This window comes from Engystomops pustulosus, chromosome 2 (genome assembly GCF_040894005.1).
Source record: "Engystomops pustulosus chromosome 2, aEngPut4.maternal, whole genome shotgun sequence".
Classification (NCBI taxonomy): domain Eukaryota; kingdom Metazoa; phylum Chordata; class Amphibia; order Anura; family Leptodactylidae; genus Engystomops; species Engystomops pustulosus.
Window position 1 is genome coordinate 110,847,423 of NC_092412.1, and position 22,101 is coordinate 110,869,523.

General features: G+C 40.0%; 1 protein-coding gene and 2 pseudogenes across 1 annotated transcript in view; all 3 read left to right on the plus strand.

The window, feature by feature from the left end:
- The window catches only part of PRPS2 (phosphoribosyl pyrophosphate synthetase 2), a 39,455-nt gene extending 35,134 nt beyond the window's left edge, over positions 1-4,321 (plus strand). The window contains exons 4-7 of the mRNA XM_072135952.1: positions 1,293-1,417; positions 1,659-1,832; positions 3,119-3,278; positions 3,941-4,321. Coding sequence (XP_071992053.1) covers positions 1,293-1,417; positions 1,659-1,832; positions 3,119-3,278; positions 3,941-4,033 — 552 coding nt within the window. The 3' untranslated portion in view covers positions 4,034-4,321. The remainder of the gene's footprint in view (positions 1-1,292; positions 1,418-1,658; positions 1,833-3,118; positions 3,279-3,940) is intronic.
- A 15,006-nt stretch (positions 4,322-19,327) lies between these two features.
- On the plus strand, positions 19,328-20,804 carry LOC140117046 (toll-like receptor 7; annotated as a pseudogene).
- A 116-nt stretch (positions 20,805-20,920) lies between these two features.
- On the plus strand, positions 20,921-21,832 carry LOC140117047 (toll-like receptor 7; annotated as a pseudogene).
- Positions 21,833-22,101: the final 269 nt, after the last annotated feature.

Here is a 22,101-nt window from a genome sequence, read left to right on the forward strand (position 1 = left end):
ACACTGGCGTTTTTCACGCGCGAGTTCTGCGCATGCATTTGACGCGCAGAGCTTGCATTGCACTCTGTCCCATTGTATTCAATGGCTCTTTCTTCATTAGCGTTGTTTTTCACGCGCGTGCTTGCGTTCGTTTGCACGCGCGTCAAAATCGCAGCATGCTCTATTTTTGCGAGTCACACGCAATTTTCACGCCCCATTCAAGTCTATGGAGATGCATCAAGAACGCATTGCACTCGCAATCATTGCAAGTGCAATGCGTTTTAAACGTAAGGGTTGCTAGGTGACCAGAATAACAGTATTTCCCCTGCTCGCGAACGATCATTTAATTAAAAAAACACAGTGAAGAACAGTGAAGAATAGAATAAAACCAGTGAACACAGTGAAAACCGTGACCACAGGATCATTTAAGAGAAAAACACAGTGCAGAACACAGTGCAGAATAGATTACAGATGTTCGGCACATCTGCTTACTTGTCGGGAGATACGCGCGGAACGGTGCACCCAAAATAGTATGTGAAGAACAATATATATGTGTGAAGAACACATTGCAGATGTTTCCATACATCACACATATATATTGTTCTTCACATGCTATTTTGGCCGCACCGTTCCGCGCGTATCTCCCGACAAGTAAGCAGATGTGCCGAACATCTGTAATCTATTCTGCACTGTGTTCTGCACTGTGTTTTTCTCTTAAATGATCCTGTGGTCACGGTTTTCACTGTGTTCACTGGTTTTATTCTATTCTTCACTGTTCTTCACATCTGCTAACTTGTCGGGAGATAATATACACGGGGAACAGTGAAGAATAGATCGCAGATGTTTGCAACTTATCAGAAGACATTATTTTTTAATTAAATAACCCATTTTAATCCCAAACCATGGTCCCTTTGAAAAATGCTCGATTCTCCCATTGACTCGCGCGTGAAAAATGCGCCGAAAACGAAAAAAAAAAACGCTAACAACACGCGCGTGAAAAACGCAAAAACGCTAATTACTCCAAGGAAAAATGGAACAAAAACGCAGCCAAAAAGATCAGTTTTTCACGCATTGCACCTTGACGTGAAACTTAACGCTAGTGTGGAAGAGGCCTTATGAATTACGAAGGAATGTTACCCTCTTTAGTGAATCCGTTTCCTGGAATTTACTTGTCATATATAATTTCACTAGGAGCACTTCAGTGAGCAGACTGTAAGCTTTTTCTTGCAACACATTTACATCTGTACTCCATCTCTCCATCTAGTTTTTTTGTTCTCCCAGATGTACTAAATGTCGTATTTCACGTTCTATAGGGTTTCTTTGACATACCTGTGGATAACCTGTATGCTGAACCTGCAGTACTCCAGTGGATTAAAGAGAACATTCCCGAATGGAAGAATTGTATCATTGTGTCTCCAGATGCTGGTGGTGCTAAGAGGTACTATTATTCTGGTATTAGAAACCTAGCAATTCCTTACATTCAATGAGACAATAAACCTCAACATAGAAGTGTAACTGGACACTATTCCCTTTTCGGCTGTTACTTTGGATATTATTTTTCTTTCTCTCTCACCACTGTCTATTGCCCAGCATTTTTTTCTTACTGCTGTATATTGTTTTCAGGCATGTTTTGTGTGGCTTCATTTATAGTTTTAAGGAAATTGTCTGTTCTTTTGCAGAGTAACTTCTATTGCTGACAGACTAAATGTTGAATTTGCACTAATTCACAAAGAACGGAAAAAAGCCAATGAGGTGGACAGGATGGTGCTGGTCGGGGATGTAAAAGACCGGGTTGCCATTCTAGTGGATGATATGGCGGACACATGTGGCACTATATGCCACGCTGCTGACAAGTGAGTCTTTCCACAATATAAATTAAAGTCTGCATTTTCTACATTTCTCACTACTTTAGAATATTAAATATTACATGTGTAAATAATTTCCACATTTGGCCACCAAAGGGGACAAGGCTGGAAAAAACGTTATAAAGCAATTAGACATGGGGTTTTCTGAACAGCAAATGCCCCGCACTAAAACTGTGATTGGTGACGTTATCAGGGAGCAACGATCTGTGGGACGGCCTCGGTCTTTATAAGGCCCGAGGCGCTCTCGTTTATGCAGATCTGTTACAATGTGTAAATTGTACTAGATGTGGAAAATCCTCATATAATAAACATCTAGGGTATCGCCACGTCCCACAATGTCCAGTACATAAAAATATAACCATCATTAACGGCGTTGAAACCTTTAATGGAAAACTGCTCCCAAATGTAAAATATGAACCAAAGAAGGCTGTGTCCCTAACCTGTTGTGACCAATGGTCATTGATGGATTTTAAGCTATGCGCTTCTTTAAATGACGATCTTTGGTTGAGTTTTGACTTTTATTAATGACCTGAGACTTTTAACTTGATAGGACAGTTTTTATTAATTACATTTTTTTTTTCTGAAAGGGGTTAACAGAGTTTTCTAATAATTTAGGGCCGGATTTGGGCAGGCTATTTAAAAATGATAAACATGTATTTACCACCTCCGTTGCTGCCGATGTCCCGCACCATGGTCTATCTGATCTGTGCGCCGGTTTGATTAAAAGTGCGCACAGGCACCCATCTGACACCATTTCCCAGCACTTACAATGCTGAGAGATGGGGACGGATGGGAGGAGCCGGCCGGAAGCTCCCTGTGCCAGGCTTCTGTGCCCCTGTAGACAGGGGCACGGATTAGATGGACCACAGCGCGGGACATCAGTGCTGCCGAAGGAGGCAAGTGCACGTTTGCTAAATTATTAGTAATCTCAGATAACTCCTTTAAATACGACACCAGAATTGCATTTATTTTAATATAAACAGGGGAGTCTCCCCCTTTTCATATGATATATGGATTATGTATGGATGCTTCACAGAACCAGATATATCCACTCTTAAAGTGGATAGCTGTACATAAGAAAACCACAGGAGTTTTGGCTGTTTGAGGTTGGCCACTGTCATAACGTTTATAAACGTCTTTTGTGCATGGGACATGTGAAAATAGGACGTATATAGCTGTATGGCATTCATGAAGGGATTAATGTGCAAAAAGACACTTATAATCTACAATTCAGTATTTTGTGCAGCTTTGATTGCTTTGCTTTTCTTTAAAAGGTTACTTTCTGCTGGTGCCACAAAAGTTTATGCAATTTTAACGCATGGCATTTTCTCTGGACCTGCAATATCTCGGATCAATAATGCTGCTTTTGAAGCTGTAGTTGTAACCAACACAATCCCACAAGAAGATAAAATGAAGCACTGCTCAAAGATCCAGGTACCCCATGTTTGAGTCTAGCCCGAGTTACAGATTGGATTAGAGTTTATGTACAATCCTGTATCTAATATGCTAATTGGGTTACTGTTTAGTGAACTGCCCTAATCCATTTTATAGACAAGTATTTTATCATATTAATATCATCTATCACCAGGATCAAGGATGTAAACCAAGCACACTTACATGCTGGTGTGTACCCCCTTTGGCAGGATCCTATCTTTTTAGCTCCTTATATCCTGGTTTTTAATTTAAAAAGGGTTTTAAAATAATGCAAATGAGCTTGAGGGGCTCCCAGCTTCATTAACAATTATGGAGCCTAGAACCCCTAAGGCTCATTTTCATAATTTTAAAATGCTTTTTTTGCAAAAACCAGGGCATAATAAGCGCAGCTCCTGCCAGAGGGGGCACACCCCAGCATGTCGGTGTGCAAGGTTTACAATCCTTCATCCCGGTGGTAGATGTCCTTTTAAAGAGGTTGTTCAACCGTGGTTCAATCTCGAACTGCTGGGCTTTCTATATACAGAGGCCAGCAATGCAGTTTGCTGGTCACCAGTTGCCTAAATGTTGAGTAGTTTGGTCCCTTGTGTCCTGCAGAGACGCATGCTGAAATGTATGTCTACAATTTAAACATGATCCTCACTAAATTTCTCTTTTAATTTCAGGTAATCGACATATCTATGATTTTAGCGGAAGCGATTAGAAGGACTCATAACGGAGAATCAGTGTCATACCTCTTCAGCCATGTTCCATTATAAGAGATTTGTTCCTTGCATGCAACAATCCTATTCTAATTTTTTTTTTTTAAGCAGATTTAACCAAAAGCCAGATCATAAAACCGCCTGTATAAGAAATGCATTTTAAAGAACATGTCCTTTTCTCCCCATTCTTTAAAGTGTGTGGCTTAGCAAGAAGATAGTAGTAGTATTTTATGGCTTTCTCCTAATGACTGTGCGGAAAGCTACCCCAGGGTTCATACTGGTTATGAGGTTTTTTTTTTGTTTTGTTTTATATTTAATAAAATCTTCATGGATGTTTTGGATACATTTTATGGCTGTGTACTTGCACAAGATGATATTCCGGTGGATATTGCCGGTTAGTTTTGACACTTTGAATGTTACCTTTTCCAGTGAAAAGTTTTGGGGAATTATAATTGTAGTGAAATCTGATTGGGCAATAAATCCTATTTGTACTGCATACAGTTGATGATGGCCAATATCTAGTAACTAGATTCTTTACACGCCTGTGGGGTAGTTTTATAGTAGAGTATTTCTGTTGGATCCTTTTCAAACTTAAAAAAAAAAAATCACTTTGTGGAAGAAATAGGAGAGATTATCTAGGATGAAGTTTTACTTGCCTTTGCTATAAATCATTTCCATAGAAAACTTTTTTCGTTGGGCCTTTTTAGAAGCCCATTGGTCCACTGCAAAAAGAGTTCTGATGTGACTTTAATGTTTTCCTTGTGTGTTGAAGATTTCTTGGAACATTTTAACTCTCACAAACTATCTGGCCATATCAAGGTAACAATTGACCAATATCTGAGACCCAGTCTTATAGCATTGAAGGGGTACACAACCTACGCTCTGCAGTGATTTCTTGCACCCCCACCCAATATTTCAGGGCTTCCCTCTAAGCAGCACTCCAGGGAGGAAATTATGAGATGTCATGAATGAAGCCATCTTCATTGTAGCTGCTTATAGTTCCAAGCTGTAATGGAGGTGACCATACATGTTTGAGCAATGTCCATTTTTATGATCTATACTGTTAATTTGCTGAAAATGTTGGGAATGCTAAAATCTGACCTTGTGTCACTTTGATCAAAAAAGACACATGTGTATGCTCCTTGGCAGCTTATTAACAGTCTGTGTGATTGAGGGAAAAGAGAAGGAAGATTAATCCTCATCATAATGAGCGCTGTGGGATTTCTCACTATGGAAAGGGAGGATCAGAAGTTTTTAATAGTTGGTTGCTTAAAAATACTCGCCAACTACATTTCAAAAAGCAAAGGAATATAGTAACAACACTGTGATGGGACTGACACTGGCCGGATGTGCACAAAGCCCTGGTCTATTGAATGTTTTGGAACAGTGGAACAACTAAATGGGTAAAATTCCACTTTCAGTTGCATAAATCACACCAATCAGTGTTTTTTTTTTTTTTGTTTTGTTTTTTGTTTTTTTTTTTGTTTGGCATCAACCTCTTATTTTAGCAAACATGATGTATAGACCATTTTCTTTCCCAATGTTATTTTTATGTTGTTCGCACCAAAAATGGTCACCGCGATCAGATGTGCAATATTCAAGACTGCCTGCATGACACTCCATCAGAAATCTACATTTTCCAGGTTTGCTGTTTATTATGGCTGGCATGGTAAATGGTAGATTACCAGAAGGTCGCCATCTGCTGCTTTAGTTTCCGGTTTATATCACTACTGTATACAGCTTGGTTACCTTGTGTTCCTGAAATCCAGACACCACTTATTTTCTTGAGGGGCAATTTGATAATTATGCTGTATATTGACAATGTATCTGACATGGCAAAATTCTTCAGATGGTGAGATGTAATGATTGCTCATTCAGTAGATTAGAATGTATTGTACCGAAGCCGAGTCAAGTCAGAGCTGCACAATGCATTTCCTCTGGTTTTCATTTTAATGTTAAATGTTTTTTTTTCTTTTTGTTTCATTTGAGTCTCTTTTGCAATTTGGTTTCAGAAGAATATTTTTGCTTGAACATCAATAAATTCATGAGTTGTATGTGGACCAAATCAGCTGTCGTGTGGTTTTTCATTTAAGTTTTACGTGTGTGTGAGTTTAAATCTTGGTATAGGCTTATATGCTCTCTACATTTTTATGTAATACCCCTGTGGTGCCAGATGAACTAGGAGTTAGGCAATCTGCACACAATTGTATTCTATCCATGGGAACTGATCCGATGTGATTGTCTGATCCCATGGACCTAGCGCAGTGCAATACATCCTTAGCCCTTACATCGTAGAGAAATGATGCAAGAAGTCCTTGCCTGTAGTGCAGTTATTACTGCAGGTGAGGGACTCCATGCGTCCTGTTTCAAGAATAACTCGTAGTGTGCAGAACATAAAATGCTAAATCCCCTATGAGGCTTAATTGATACCCAAGCTATAAAACGAAAAAGATGTGCCATAACTGACAGAATCGTAGGATCACCAGTTGTGTGTGTGGTGCTGATGCAGGAATAATTTAGGGGACATCTCTGAGCTAAAGTTGGTAGATTTTTTTTTTTTTGACTTCCCATATGCAATGACTTCTCCACTTTCTTTAGTGGAAACAACCCTTATCGAGCAGAGAGTTGCACTACAACTATCCCTTCAGTTGTAATGGATGTGCTGTGTTTTCTCTTGGAATAGGCCATTTGCAAAGACATCTAATGGTTGTACTGCAGCGGTGCTCTGTTCTTGTGGTTATAGTGAACATAAAAACATTTTTACATTTTTACACCTTGTCCAATTTACAACTTATCTATTAAAATTTCTCTTTGCTCAGTACTGTATACCACAACTAAGTCTATAAAGAAAGTGATTTAGCTTACTAGGACAAAAGCAATATTTGCTCTGTATTGCCAAAATACAACTAGTGCCTAATAGTCATGAATCAGTTTGCTGTCTGTGCCTGCAAATATTAAGTGTTGACACAAGTTGTATTCAAATCTACCTAAAGTTGTGGACACATATTTGACCCTTCATATAGAATGCTAATCTATAAGCAATAGTGAAGAGTGATCAGTTGAGTTGCATTAAATTACTAATATATATTGCATACTTTTTCTATTAAATAATTTTAAATTTTTTATCCTATGTGCTGTTTTGTGTCAATTTATAGAGACCCTGCCTGGCAAATTAGCCCCCATAAACTGCCATTGGAAAGCATTGTCCCTATCCTTACATTGTTTAAGTTTAGAGGCATGCAGAGGGACAATTGGATCTTAAAGATGTATGCAAATTATGCCATATGTATAGGAGTAACAGACTGACATGTTTTTACTCCTATATACACTCACCGGCCACTTTATTAGGTACACCATGCTAGTAACGGGTTGGACCCCCTTTTGCCTTCAGAACTGCCTCAATTCTTTGTGGCATAGATTCAACAAGGTGCTGGAAGCATTCCTCAGAGATTTTGGTCCATATTGACATGATGGCATCACACAGTTGCCGCAGATTTGTCGGCTGCACATCCATGATGCGAATCTCCCGTTCCACCACATCCCAAAGATTCTCTATTGGATTGAGATCTGGTGACTGTGGAGGCCATTTGAGTACAGTGAACTCATTGTCATGTTCAAGAAACCAGTCTGAGATGATTCCAGCTTTATGACATGGCGCATTATCCTGCTGAAAGTAGCCATCAGATGTTGGGTACATTGTGGTCATAAAGGGATGGACATGGTCAGCAACAATACTCAGGTAGGCTGTGGCGTTGCAACGATGCTCAATTGGTACCAAGGGGCCCAAAGAGTGCCAAGAAAATATTCCCCACACCATGACACCACCACCACCAGCCTGAACTGTTGGTACAAGGCAGGATAGATCCATGCTTTCATGTTGTTGTTGTTGTTGACGCCAAATTCTGACCCTACCATCCGAATGTCGCCGCAGAAATTGAGACCTCAGACCAGGCAACGTTTTTCCAATCTTCTACTGTCCAATTTCGATGAGCTTGTGCAAATTGTAGCCTCAGTTTCCTGTTCTTAGCTGAAAGGAGTGTCAACCGACGTACTGTGCGTTCAGAGAGGCTCTTCTGCCTACCTTGGTTGTAATGGGTGGCGATTTGAGTCACTGTTGCCTTTCTATCAGCTCGAACCAGTCTGCCCATTCTTTTCTGGCCTCAACCAGGCATTTCCGCCCACAGAACTGCCGCTCACTGGATGTTTTTCCTTTTTCGGACCATTCTCTGTAAACCCTAGAGATGGTTGTGCGTGAAAATCCCAGTAGATCAGCAGTTTCTGAAATACTCAGACCAGCCCTTCTGGCACCAACAACCATGCCACGTTCAAAGGCACGCAAATCGCCTTTCTTCCCCATACTGATGCTCGGTTTGAACTGCAGGAGATTGTCTTGACCATGTCTGCGTGCCTAAATGCACTGAGTTGCCGCCATGTGATTAGCTGATTAGAAATTAAGTGTTAACGAGCAGTTGGACAGGTGTACCTAATAAAGTGGCCGGTGAGTGTACACTACTTGTGCATCTGATATGTGTCTTTCACGTGTATAGGAGGAGAGAACATGCCAGGTACTTGTGTAGATGATGTCTGCCTCTCACGTGTATAGGAGAACACGGCATATCAAGTACTTGTGTAGCTGATGTCTGTGTCTCACATGTGTATGGCAGGAGAGGGCATGTGAGGTACTTGTGATATACACAGACCTCAGCTATACATGTGTATAGGAGAACACAGCATGCCAGGCACTTGTGTAGCTGATGTCTGTGTCTCTCACAGGCAGCAGATAAAGCAGACTCTAGCAATGCTTTACTATACATTACACATAGACATGAGCAGGGGGGGAGGAGTGATAGGGTTGACATCATTCTTTCTCCATATGTCCAGGCTCATCTGCATAGTAAAGAAAAAATCATCTAGTTAACTCATTCTAAAATTAAAGCTGGGATGGAATCCTTGTGAGCTGCTCTAACAAGTAGCGGTGGCAGAATTTGTTACAGAGACCTGATGACGAGTGTCCTTTTAAAAGTACCTCCTATGTGGCTTTCATGTTAAATAGCTTTAACACAAGTCTGGGAATATTTTGAAATATCCAAGACATGTGCATATAGAGAACTGACTCTGCTTGAGTGAACTTTCATTTTCTAGTGAAATGAAACTCCTTCGGTATAAGGCCAGCAGTATTTTACTACGATAACCTGTTACAATGCAGTGCAAAATTCCACATATAGTATAAAGGGAGGAATTTTGGATACATTTATTTTAAGATAATTTGCTGATCGTAAAAAAAATATATTTTTATACACACATTTCCACATTATTCAACTTAAAGGGAACCTGTCACCAGGTTTTCACTAAAGACAGTCTGTAGAAGCCCATTACTGCTGCATTGCAAATATGCCTTTCTGCCTTGTCTAAGCATTTGCATTACAATATAATTGTGTGTTATAACTACCTTGCATCCTGACAGAATCCTCTGTGTTGTCCCAGTTGGGCTTTGGTTTGGATGCATTTAAAAAAACATGTGACTTTTCTGCGCTGCACACTGCTCAGCTCTTGGCCCCCACCTTTGTGCTCCTGTATAGCCTCTCCCACTGACGTCAGCTCAACAGGCTGTGAAGGCGTTGGGGGGTAGGAGCTGTACAGTTGCATGAAGGTGGGGGCCAAGAGCTAAGGAGTGAGCAGCACCAGTCACATGTTGTTTTTTTTTTAAAATGCATCCAAACCAAAGCCCAACCCCTGGGACTACACAGAGGATTTTGTCAGGGTGCAAGGTAAGTTATAACACACAATTATATTGTAATGCAAATGCTTAGAAAAAGCAGACATATTTGCAATGCAGCTGCAATGGACTAATGCCCCCTGTCTTTAGTTAAAGGGAACCTGTCACCAGGGACCTAATTTTAAGAAGCTGCACTTGACTACACCAACCTTAGCCTTTCATGCCTGAGGTTAATTGGTGTCTGAATGTCCAGGTTAATTTTTGATGTTCTGCTATGACAATGTCTCTGGAAAAGCTTCACATATCATAACAATTTATACTTTTTTTTTTTTTTTTTTTTTACATGTGGGACTTAATAGGAAAGTTTTATTAACTACATATTGTTCCCATTTGTAGAAAATTATCGGCTGATTTTATAAACTTTTTGGTAATTTTTCCGATTTAATAATTTGCTGAATTTGATGAATAAAGTTTTACAAAAATGTTATAAATATTTACAGCATCATTCCATCACTCTTTCCAAAGTTCAGCTACAAATCCTGAGGGTGCATATACTTCTGCAAAGTGAAAGTCTTTTTCCTGTGGCTTTGTTTACATTCTTCCTTTAGTTGACAGGCACAATGACAGAATATAGGTTTCGAAAGACTATATCTCCTGAACCCTGCCACCTAGAAACACGCTTCTGTCATATAAAACCAGAATATGATATAAGGATGTATGGATGCTTCACAAAAGCAGATATATCTATGCTTAAAGTTACAATAGGAAATAGCTGCACATAAAAATCTAAATATTTTAGTAGAAATTTAAAGTGCATCTGTCATCAGCAATTGGTCTAATAAACCACTACCAGTATATTGTCAAACATTTTAATACTTTGTTTCTTTCATAGTTTAGTGTGGTGGCTTCATCTAGAAAATAAACTTTGACGTGAGATGTAAATTGGTTGTATAAAGTCAAAGTGAAGAGCTCTGAAGACCTTCTCCTCTGTGATTGACATCATACATTGGACTTCAAAATATCTAATTAGTGATGTTCCTGGATGCAAGACTGTCAATTACAGTGAAGGGGTGTTTCTGAGAAAAAGAAAGCTTGACTTCAGTGTTAAAATCTCCACCTTTTTGACTTGTGCAACAAATTTCCATCTCACTTCAAAGTTGATTTTCTAAATGAACCCACCACACTGGATGACTAACGAAACATGGTCTGGTAGGTGTTCAGCTGCTTGCGAACATACTGGTGCATACACAATCCAGATATTAGATTAAATAATATGAAAACTAGATTGTGTTTGTAGGTGCCAGGGTTCAGGAGATATAGGCTTTTGAAGTTGCTCATTGTCATGTCATTTCTAAACATTCTCTGCACGGGGTATGTGCAAGTCGGAGGTATATAGCCATATGGCATCCGTGAAGGGGTTAAAGCATAAACTATTATTATACACAACATATCATTCCTGAAACCTCAAATAAGTCTGGCATGTCTGAAGTTATATTAGGTATTACAAACACCCCCTGTGTAATACTGAGTACCAGCCCAGAAATGTCAAAATAAAATTTAGAAACTACAGACCATACAATGAATAACTATATAGAACCCTAGACCGGTATGAAATGGTATACAGCCCAAAACAAACACATTCTCATCTTTGTTGTGGGCAGCTGAGATGAGTATTTAAGGATGCCCCTTTTAGTCCCTACCTACCTCGTCATACAAGTGGGTTTGTAGGTACAGAAAGACTAGGCTCTACATGGCATATTTAAATCCTTGTGGGAGAGCTTGCTATCTTCAAAAGTTATTTCCTCGCAATTAAAGAGGGTCTAACAGCGGTTTTGACCATACAAATTTGCAGCCTGTGTCGGGCAGCAGCCATTGAGAGATATATAGTTATTCCTGTGATTGTTAGTAGCAGCAGGATTAGGTTTTATACAATAAGTCCCGGCTTGGTGTAGCTTAGTGAGAGTGCAAGCAGGCTTTTGGTTAGACTCTGAAACTGAGGGAGGGTGCTTTGAGTCAAGCTACAATCTTGGCCTATAAATGCATTTTTACAGTACTGCTGCTACTAACAGCATGGCAAAGAGGATTAAAAAACTTGATGAAAAAATAATTTGATGGTAATAATGTTGCTATTTTTATAGTGTAGTGTATTAATCTACAGCTTTAGCAGTCAGTCTCTGAAAGTCATAATAGAGATTTCTGCAACTTTTTATTTCATATATTGTGTTGTGTTACAGTTTGTTGCATTACAGAGGTGAAAAGTTATCTAGATATTTCTTTTATTGATAAAAGTTCATAAAGGCCTCAGGTTATGTGCAAGGTTGTGATAGGAATAGTTTCTTTTTAAGGCCTCATGTACACAACCGTGTGGTCTTTTTACGAAATATTGCACTGTATCTGTACCGTATCCGTATAAAATACAGTGGGCTGGCAAATGATGTCTGGCTGACAGAATGCACTTTCCACTGGTTCTGGATACTGCACGTATATATGGCAGTATATAGTACACAACCGTATGGAGCACATATTTTATATGTTCCCATTGACTTCTATGGGCCGGTCGGCACAGAAATAGGGTGGAAAATAGGACGTGCTCTATATTTTTATACGGCTCACTTACTGTACGGGGAACATTCGTGTGCTTGGAGCCTAAATCAAAATGTATTGCAGGAGTTTAATAAAAACAACTTCTCTTTTCAACAAAGAGAAAGACAATGAAGGGCAATTCCATCCATCCCCCAACAACCCCCTCCCTCTTCCTCTTGCACAGTTCCCCCAGAAGATTGGATTCTAACAATTCAGTGAGATCAAGTGTACCACTTTCTTCAACCAGATGGTTCAGTAAATGTACCTATCTTACACAAACAAACTAACTCAAGGATAAGGTGTGTATCAGGCATTCACATCCTGGGTAATTTGAGTTGGGTCTGGCCCCAAAAGCCCTGGTGTTCTGTTAGCCCTGTGTAATAACAATATATGAGAAAGATGCTTGCTTTCACTGAGGGAGAGCGTGGGAGTCAGTGAGAGAATAGTGCCCCACTGGGAGTCATTAATAGGCTTTACATCACTCACATTTAGGCCTACTAGGAAAGAACACCCCTTTATTAAATTCAGCATGTATTCCCCCTGCAGCAGTAATATCAATCCTCTAGAACAGTGATGGCTAACCTATGGCACTGGTGCCAGAGGTGGCACTCAGAGCCCTTTCTGTGGGCACTCAGGCCATCACCATAGATGATTCCAAGTATATTCCTGCAGTCCCAGACAGCCCAGGACTTGCTGTGGACAGAGGTATTTTAAAGTGACAGTTCTACCTGGGACTATTTTCTGCTTTATTGGTGTCCTCAGGTGTTGGTATCAATGAAAACTGTGACAGAGAAAGGAGTATATATCACAAATTAAAATTTTGTGTTTGCACTTTGCGATAAATAAGCGGGTCTTTGTTGTTGTTTGGGCACTCGGTCTCTAAAAGGTTCGCCATCACTGTTCTAGAAGAACCGGGGAGAAATAATGCCTCCAGCACTCTCCGTCTACGTTTTTCAAGATTAGATACACACGGTTTGGAAATCATGTGCTTGTAAAAGGTGTAAGTACCTTTTTTGTTTTTTCATGTCCATTTTTCACTCCCCACAATCAAAAATCTATAACTTTTTTATTTTTACTCATACAGAGCTGTGTGATGGCTTGTTTTCTGCGTTACAAACTGCACTTCATAGAGATGGTATTTATTATTCCATATCATGTATCATGTACTGGGAAGCAGGAAAAACATTTAAAATGGTGAAAAAATGCATTTGCGCCGTTTTCTTGTGGGCTTGGATTTTTACGGCTGTCACTGTGCGCCCCAAATGACAGGTCTATTTTATTCTTTGGGTCGGTGCGATCACGGGGATGACAAATTTGTATAGGTTTTATAATGTTTTCATACATTTACAAAAAGTAAAACCTCATGTTTAATCTTCTCCATTCACCCGCGGTCGACACGTGACGTGCTATTTCCTGGCTGGACCAAAACTGTAGCTCCAAAAAACAAGATATGGAAAAATGTAATAGGTAGCGGCACTCTTAAAACCACGCTGGTACTTGTTGTGATGCAATAGATCCTTTTTTAACCCCTTATCATGACACTAGTTTTCAGGTCAATAACCAGACTAGATTTTTCAAATCTGACATGTCTCACGATAATTGGCTATAACTTCGGAACGCTTTAACATATCCCGGTGATTTTGAGAATGTTTTCTCGTGACACATTGTATTTCATGTTAGTTATAAAATTTTAGTGATAAGTTTTGCGTTTTGTTCTGAAAAAAAGTGAAAATTTGGCAAAAGTTTGTAAAAATTCTTCATTTTCCAAGTTTGAAATGTTCTGCTTTCCAGACGAAGTAAAACTACCCAAAAATCTTGATAGTTAACATTTACGGAATATCTGCTTTATGTTGGGATGATATTTTATGCGCCCTGCTATTTTTCTAGGATGTTATGAGGCGCAGAACTTTAGGTGCGATTTTTCTCATTTTCATGAAAATTGCCAAAACTCACATTCTGAGGGAAAATTCAGCTTCCAAGTGACTTTGAAAGGCCTAAATAATAGTAAAACCCCATAAATTACCCCACTATAGAAACTTCACCACTCAACGTATGTAAAACAACTTCTATTAAGTCCATTAACCCTTTAAGCCCCTTCCACACTGGCGTTTTTCACGCGCGAGTTCTGCGCGTGCATTTGACGCGCAGAACTTGCATTGCACTCTGTCCCATTGTATTCAATGGCTCTTTCTTTCTCATTAGCGTTGTTTTTGACGCGCGTGCTTGCGTTCGTTTGCACGTGCGTCAAAATCGCAGCATGCTCTATTTTTGCGTTTCACGCGCGTTTTTCACGCCCCATTCAAGTCTATGGGGACGTATCAAAAACGCATTGCACTCGCGAGCATTGCAAGTGCAATGCGAGTGCAATGCGTTTTAAACGTAAGGGTTGCTAGGTGACCAGAATAACAGTATTTCCCCTGCTCGCGAATCATTTAATTAAAAAAACACAATGAAGAACAGTGAAGAATAGAATAAAAACAGTGAACACAGTGACCACAGGATCATTTAAGAGAAAAACACAGTGCAGAACACAGTGCAGAATAGATTACAGATGTTCGGCACATCTGCTTACTTGTCGGGAGATACGCGCGGAACGGTGCGCCCAAAATAGCATGTGAAGAACAATATATATGTGTGAAGAACACATTGCAGATGTATTTAAACATCTGCAATTTGTTCTTCACACACATATATATCGCCGAACATCTGTAATCTATTCTGCACTGTGTTTTTCTCTTAAATGATCCTGTGTTCACTGTTTTTATTCTATTCTTCACTGTTCTTCACATCTGCTAACTTGTCGGGAGATAATATACATGGGGAACAGTGAGGAATAGATCGCAGATGTTTGCAAATTATCAGAAGACATTATTTTTCAATTAAATAACCCATTTTAATCCCAAACCATGGTCCCTTTGAAAAATGCTCGATTCTCCCATTGACTCGCGCATGAAAAATGCGCCGAAAACGCAAAAAAACGCTAACAACACGCGCGTGAAAAGCGCAAAAACGCTACTTACTCCAAGGAAAAATGGAACAAAAACGCAGCCAAAAACGTCAGTTTTTCACGCACTGCACCCTGACGTGAAACGCAACGCTAGTGTGGAAGGGGCCTTAAGTGTTTCACATGGGTTAAAACAATATGGACCTGCGATTTAGAAACTATGGAATTTTTTTGGAAAATACATTCATTTAGGCCAAACTGACAGTTTCAGAATAAATTAAATGATGAAACGCTCTGCAACGTTTGATGCCCAATTCCTCCCGAGTGTACTGATACCCCATATGTGGTGGTGAACTTCTGTACCGTGCACGGCCGAGTATAGAATGAATGGAGGCGCCATTCACAGCAGATTTGTATTGTCACATTGTACAACCTATACATTTTTTTTTTGGTAATGCCAAACATATGAGGGCTTAATTTTTACGGGTTGAGATACAATGTATAGATAATTCATTTAGGGGGTCCATAGCTTATTCATGAGATTTTATTAACTATTTCAAGGGGGACACAAACAAAATCATCAATTTTTATTTTGGATTTTTATTTTATTTTTTTTCCCCGCTCACCGTAACATAAAAATAATATTTTATCTTTATTCTCTGGTTCACTACGATTGCGGCGATAACTCATTTATATAGTTTTTCTTATCTTTGCTCAATTTTCCTGAGCAAAACCAATATTGGAGAATATCGCATTGTTTTTACTATTGACAAACTTTTAGGACCATAACTTCTGTATTTTCTGTTGTCAGACCTGATTGTAGGCTTTTTTTTGCGAAAAGAGTTGTTCTTTGCAGTCGTATCATATTAGGGAACGTAACTTTTTTTGATCACTTTTTAGAATTGTACAGATTGATACGGACGCATTGATACCAAATATGTATGTGTTTTTGTGTTTTATATACTTTATGGGACTTTTATTTTATTTATTTAATTATATAATAAAATGATTTCATCTTTTTTTTTTTTTTTTTACTTTTTTACATTTCTACTTCTTGGCTTGAACAAGCGATCGTCCGATCGCTTGTTCAAGCCTTTGCACTGCAATACACTTGTATTGCAGTGTATAGTGAAAGTAACTGAGCATGCTGCGCATGCTCAGTTACTTACAGCTGGGTCCTGCCAGGAAGCAGAACCCGGCGGGTAGAGGAGCCCTGGGTCACTCGTCAGACCCGGGGGCAGCGGCAGGAGTGATCGGATCCCCCGGTAAGCACCCCGGGGGGGGGGGTCCGATCCACGTGGGACACACTTGCACGCCGCGGTCAAGCATGTAAGGGGTTAAACACCTGGGGATCAGAGTTTTTCCGATCCCGGGTGTTAGTGCCGGGTCTGGGCTGTAAGATCACAGCCCGACACCGGCACCAGCGGGACCCGGTGTCCCGAAATCTTCTTCTGACTCGCCGCCGTAGAAAGGCGTACGCGTCAGATGAAGTACCCTTAATGACCGCCATAAAAAGCCGATACGGCGGTCATTAAGGGGTTAAACACAGTAGGTGTATTTACATGGATAATATAAAAGCGCCTGAAATGAACGTGTTTCAACGCTATCGCGTCTTAGTCATGATCTCCGCAAACTACAATACACAAGTGAATGCTTTAAATAATAACGCTTACCTAATACCTGTTCGGGAAGGGCGGAAATAGGGAGGAAACCCACCATCTTCCATGACATTCGGCGTGGCTGCACTCTGTCCATCGCTGATATGTCGCACACATATGATGTGGTTCCACCTGATCATGTGATAATAGTCATGTGACAAGGATTGGAAAACAGAACCGAATACCGAGAATAGATTCCTGGTAAGTATACTAAATAAAAGCATGTTCTAAAAACATAGCATATATATTAAATATGCAAATAGAGATGTTACATTGTAGTTAAATTTTACTTTGGAACCAAGCTGCAAAAATGTAATTAAACAATGTCCGGAAAGATGCATAATGAGTTATCAGAAAATAAATAAAAAGAAACAAAAAAGACACAGATTGTGCCTGGTGGAAGGGAACTATAAGCACATAATATAAAGAATATGCATATTACATGTAAATCTATTATACCTAATTGTTCATATCCTAAATACATGTCAGGAGAGTTCATAGACCACAAAAAAATATATGAAAACATCCAACTAGTTCAAGGCCACTATAACAGAGAATAATTTTAGTATGTCAATATCAGATCTAGTCTCCTATTGAGACCCTCTGGATGTCAAGTGCCAAGCACAAACATCCAGAAGGTCTCACGATTGAGTAGTCTCTGCTTAATATTACCACCTCCCTCTTTGACAAAAACTTTTTCGATTCCACTCTAAACAAACCCATGGGAACTCCTGTTATGCTTTTCTCTGAAATGCCTAGATAAGGCTGATACAATAACTGTATTATTCCCAATGTCTGACAAATGGCGTCTTATTCTTGTTTTAAGTGACCCCGCTGTGTGGCCCACACACTGCTTCTGGCCGATGGAACATCCAGCTAGATAGACAATATTCTCAGAGTTACAATTAATGTAACTACGTATATTATATCCTTTGTTTGTGGAATAAGAGGTGAAGGTACTTTGGACTAAGATGTAGGAACAGGCCTTGCACTTGTTATTTCCCCATTTGAAACACCCAGGAAACTGCAGCCAGTTAGGAACAGTGATCCCACTTGTTGTGCTGCTAAACAGTTTACTAAGGATACCTCAATCATTTGTTACCTCCTGACCTTCTGCAGATCATATCCACTGATTTTGTGAACTACCAAGCGGATGTCTCACCACTAAGGCTAGCAGATGACATGCAGCCTTCCCCTCATCAAAATACTCCTGTTTCAAAAAGAATCTCTTATGGGACACCTTATCCAGCCAATAATCCTTATATAGATTTTGGGCTTCCTTCCAGTTAACCCTGGAGCTCTCATCTGTGTCATTAATAAAGTCTCTTTCTGTAACAAAGACTCACTTTTTTAGTTCTACTGTGAGCTCTCTAGATTTGGTTTTGTGGCTGGAAATGCGAGCGAACAATAGGCCCCTCGCTTCCCTTTTACAGCATTCCAGAAAGCAGACAAAGGAACTGATCCCTCATTGTGGTAAAGAAATCTCTGCAGATCATTCTCCAGCATAGCACCCACCAATTCTAGGAGAACCAGAACAGGTTGCCCTTCCACAGAGGCCTTTCACTATTTCATCCTGATCCAAAACTCAGAGCCACTCGTAGTGGAGCATGGTCAGAGATGCTATGGGCCAGATATTCCCCCTCAGACACCACAGGTATCACATGCTCTGATCCTATTCTAAATCTATTATAACATGCATATATTTTGACGGACGGATTCAAATATCAACTAGGACCACTTTCCCAAAGAGGTGCGGATTCTGCTATATTACCTGCATTATACTTGTCCAGGAAAAGACTCAAATAGTTATTCAAATGTTAAATATTATGAATCTACAATATTCACTTGTATTATACCATAAAGAATTAAGTAATAGCTGTCCAGGGTGCTCCCCCTCTCGCCGACAGTCTCACTCACCCTGCACTGCTCCAGCGATGGTCTCCTCTCCTCAGGGCATGCCGGCCGTGTAAGATTTAAAGGGCCAGCGCACAGCTAATTGGCGCTGGCTATCTAACTGCCGATATATGCCATGCCTCCTGCTAGGACCTCTGCCAGATCTCTGTGCTTCCATGCCTGAGAGAAAGCTGTATTCCAAGCCCTCTGCGTTTATTCAGATTTCCCGTTGTGACCTCAATTCTGTTCCTGATTCCGATTCCTGTCCTGACCTATTGTTACGTCCCTGACTGTGCTGCCTGTCTTGACATCCTGCCTGTCCCCGACCACGAGGTTTGCCTCATGATTCTGCACTACGCCTTGGCCGCCAAAGCGGGAAATGTCATGCCTGTGGAACGACCTGGTGGTACCACTCTGCAACAAGTCCAACCTGCTTTGTGGCGGTTCTGGTGAAAACGGGGCACAACTTAGACTCCGGTCCCAGGTGTCGGCTTACGTCATTTTCCGCAGTGGTACAGAGGATCCAATACCTCTGATCGTGACAGTAAGATCCGGCCATGGATCCCGCTGAGGTTCCGCTACCTGTACGAGTTGATCTTGCCCCCATAGTGGTACAGCTGCCAGGTCTGCATTCAGCTCTTTGTCTGGCCAGTCTGTTCTTCCTCCATATCTTCTGGCTACATGGACTCCCTCAGCACATTGTCTCGGAACTTGGAGTCCAGTTTGTTTCCAGATTCTGGCGTTCTCTCTGCAATCAACTGTAAGTCAAGCTGGACTTCTCCTCCACATACCATCCTCAGTCTAATGGGCAAGTGAAGAGAGTCAACCAGACTTTGGGCTGCTATCTACAGCCCTTTGTCTATGCCCGACAGGACGATTGGCCCTCCCTCTTACTTTGGGCATCATTTTCTTATAATTCTCTAGACTCTGAATCCACCGGTGCTGCTCACTTCTTCCTCTTGCCATTCCTTCTGATGTACCTGGTGTAGACGAACTGTTAAGTCCATCTGGGAGAAAACTCGTCATTCTCTACTTCGGGCATCTGCCTGGACCAAAACTCAGGCCGACAGGAAACCTAGGCCCCCTCTAGTCTTCTCTCCTGGGGATAAAGTTCGGCTGTCCTCCACGTATGTCCGCCTGAAGATCCCCGGCTACAAACTCAGTCCTCGTTTTCTGGGTCCATTTGAGGTACTTAAGCGCATCAATCCTGTGGCGTCCAAGCTTCGTCTCCCTCCCCCATGCGCATAACAAACTTCTTTCATGTCTTTCCTGAAAACAGTTAAATCGTTTCTCCCAGCAAATAGCTCCTCCTGCTCCTGTGGCTGACTCCACCAATGTCTATGAAGTCAAAGAGGTCTCACTTTTCATATTGAAGATAATGCATTAAAATATATTTCTGCCAAGCAGTTTGAAAGAGCTTTATCTCTATAACAACAGGATTGAGAGGATTCATGAAAATGATTTTCAAAACCTGACGAAGCTACAAATCCTAGACCTAAGTGGCAATTGTCCACGCTGCATTAATTCTCACTTTCTCTGTGTGCCATGTCCAGATAATTCTCCATTAAATATAACTGAAAATGCCTTTCATACTTTAAATAATCTGCAAGTACTTTGTCTCTGTGTACTGTCTCTGATATTTGGTTTCAAAACATTCGACACCTTCAAGTGCTTTACCTATCTCAAAATTGTTTAGCTCACAAAATAAATGAAGCAACATTTTTTAAATATGTTCCAACCCTTGCAAATTTAGATCTTTCATACAATTATAATCCTGGAATGTACAGTACAGACTTAAATTTATCAGAAACGTTTTCCTCTTTAAAATCTGTAAAATTTTTCCAATTTCGTGGTTATGTATTCCAGGTATTGAAAAAGACAAATCTCATGCCATTGCTAAGTTTAGAAAATCTAACAATGTTGGACCTTGAATCCAATTTTATAAAAACAGTTTACTTTAGTGTGTTTAAACAATTTCATTCACTTAATTCAATTGGGCTTTCTAACAATAAAATATATTCTCCTGTTCAATAGAAAGAAAGCCACCGCTCACTCACATAAGCTGCATCCTCAATGTAGACGAGGTCCTATTCCTCCTTAGCTCTCGGTGCACGGAAAGGCAGTCCTGTCGGTTGACTGAATGATGCACAATGAAACGAAGGTATTCCAGCACTCAGAATCTTCTTTAAAAAAATATTTACATTTTTATTTTGTAAATATTAAAATTGCAAGGTCACATCCTGGCATATCATCCAAAAAAAAAAGAGAAAAGATCTACGCGTTTCGGACTAGTGTGCTTGCGTCCTTATTCATGATCTGTTATTCTCCTGTTCAGTTTCTCAAGAATCTCCTGCACATTATGGCTATACAAGATTCCAAGATGTCCATTATTTTGATTATGATGCACAAATGCACATTTGTATACCAAAAATCAATGAAGATTCTGAATTCAAGGAATTCAATGTGAATCAGGGCTGTCAATCACATGGCTACATGTTAGATTTAAGTCAAAAGAATCTCTTTTTTTTTATAAAGCATTGACTTTAAAGACTCGGGTTATATCAAATGCCTCAATCTCTCTGGAAATGCAGTGAGCCGGGCCTTAAATGGAAAATACTTTATGCACATGAAACATTTAAAATATTTAGATTTGTCCAACAACCGTATTGATATCTACTAGCCTTGGACCTTAGTTTCAATAAACATTATTTCTTAACAGAAGGGCTGACGCATATGATGTATTTCACTAAAAATCTAATGAATCTAAAGAAGCTGATAATGAACTGGAATGAAATATCAACCTCAACAAGTAGACACATGGATAGCAAATCAATACACACATTGGAATTCAAGGGGCATTGTTTAGATATTTTATGGCAAGATGGTGATGATAGAAATTATCAATTTTTTCAGCTAAATAAGCTTTACAAACTACCGTAGACTTTTCCTTCAATTCCTTAACATTTATACCAGCAGGAGCTTTTAGGGGTTTTCCTCCTAATCTCACTGAATTATGTTTATTTAACTATGTATTCCCATCTGGGCTTTCACATTTAATTTAATCAATTTGCCATATGTAAACATTTCTGCAATTGGATGTTTAAAAAAAAAGTTCGTTTGTGAAGATAATTTCTCATACATGTAGCCATGTTGTCCCTTAGAACGAGAGGGCTTCCTCTGATATGACCACCTCACATTTTTGCAGACATGTGCTACCGAGTCCTGTCTGACTACCTGAATTCATTACCACAGGACGGCTGTGGGACAAACAGCAACTTCCGGACATTTCATATTTTGTTTCTTTGTCCTTGGATACGACCACCTCTGCTGG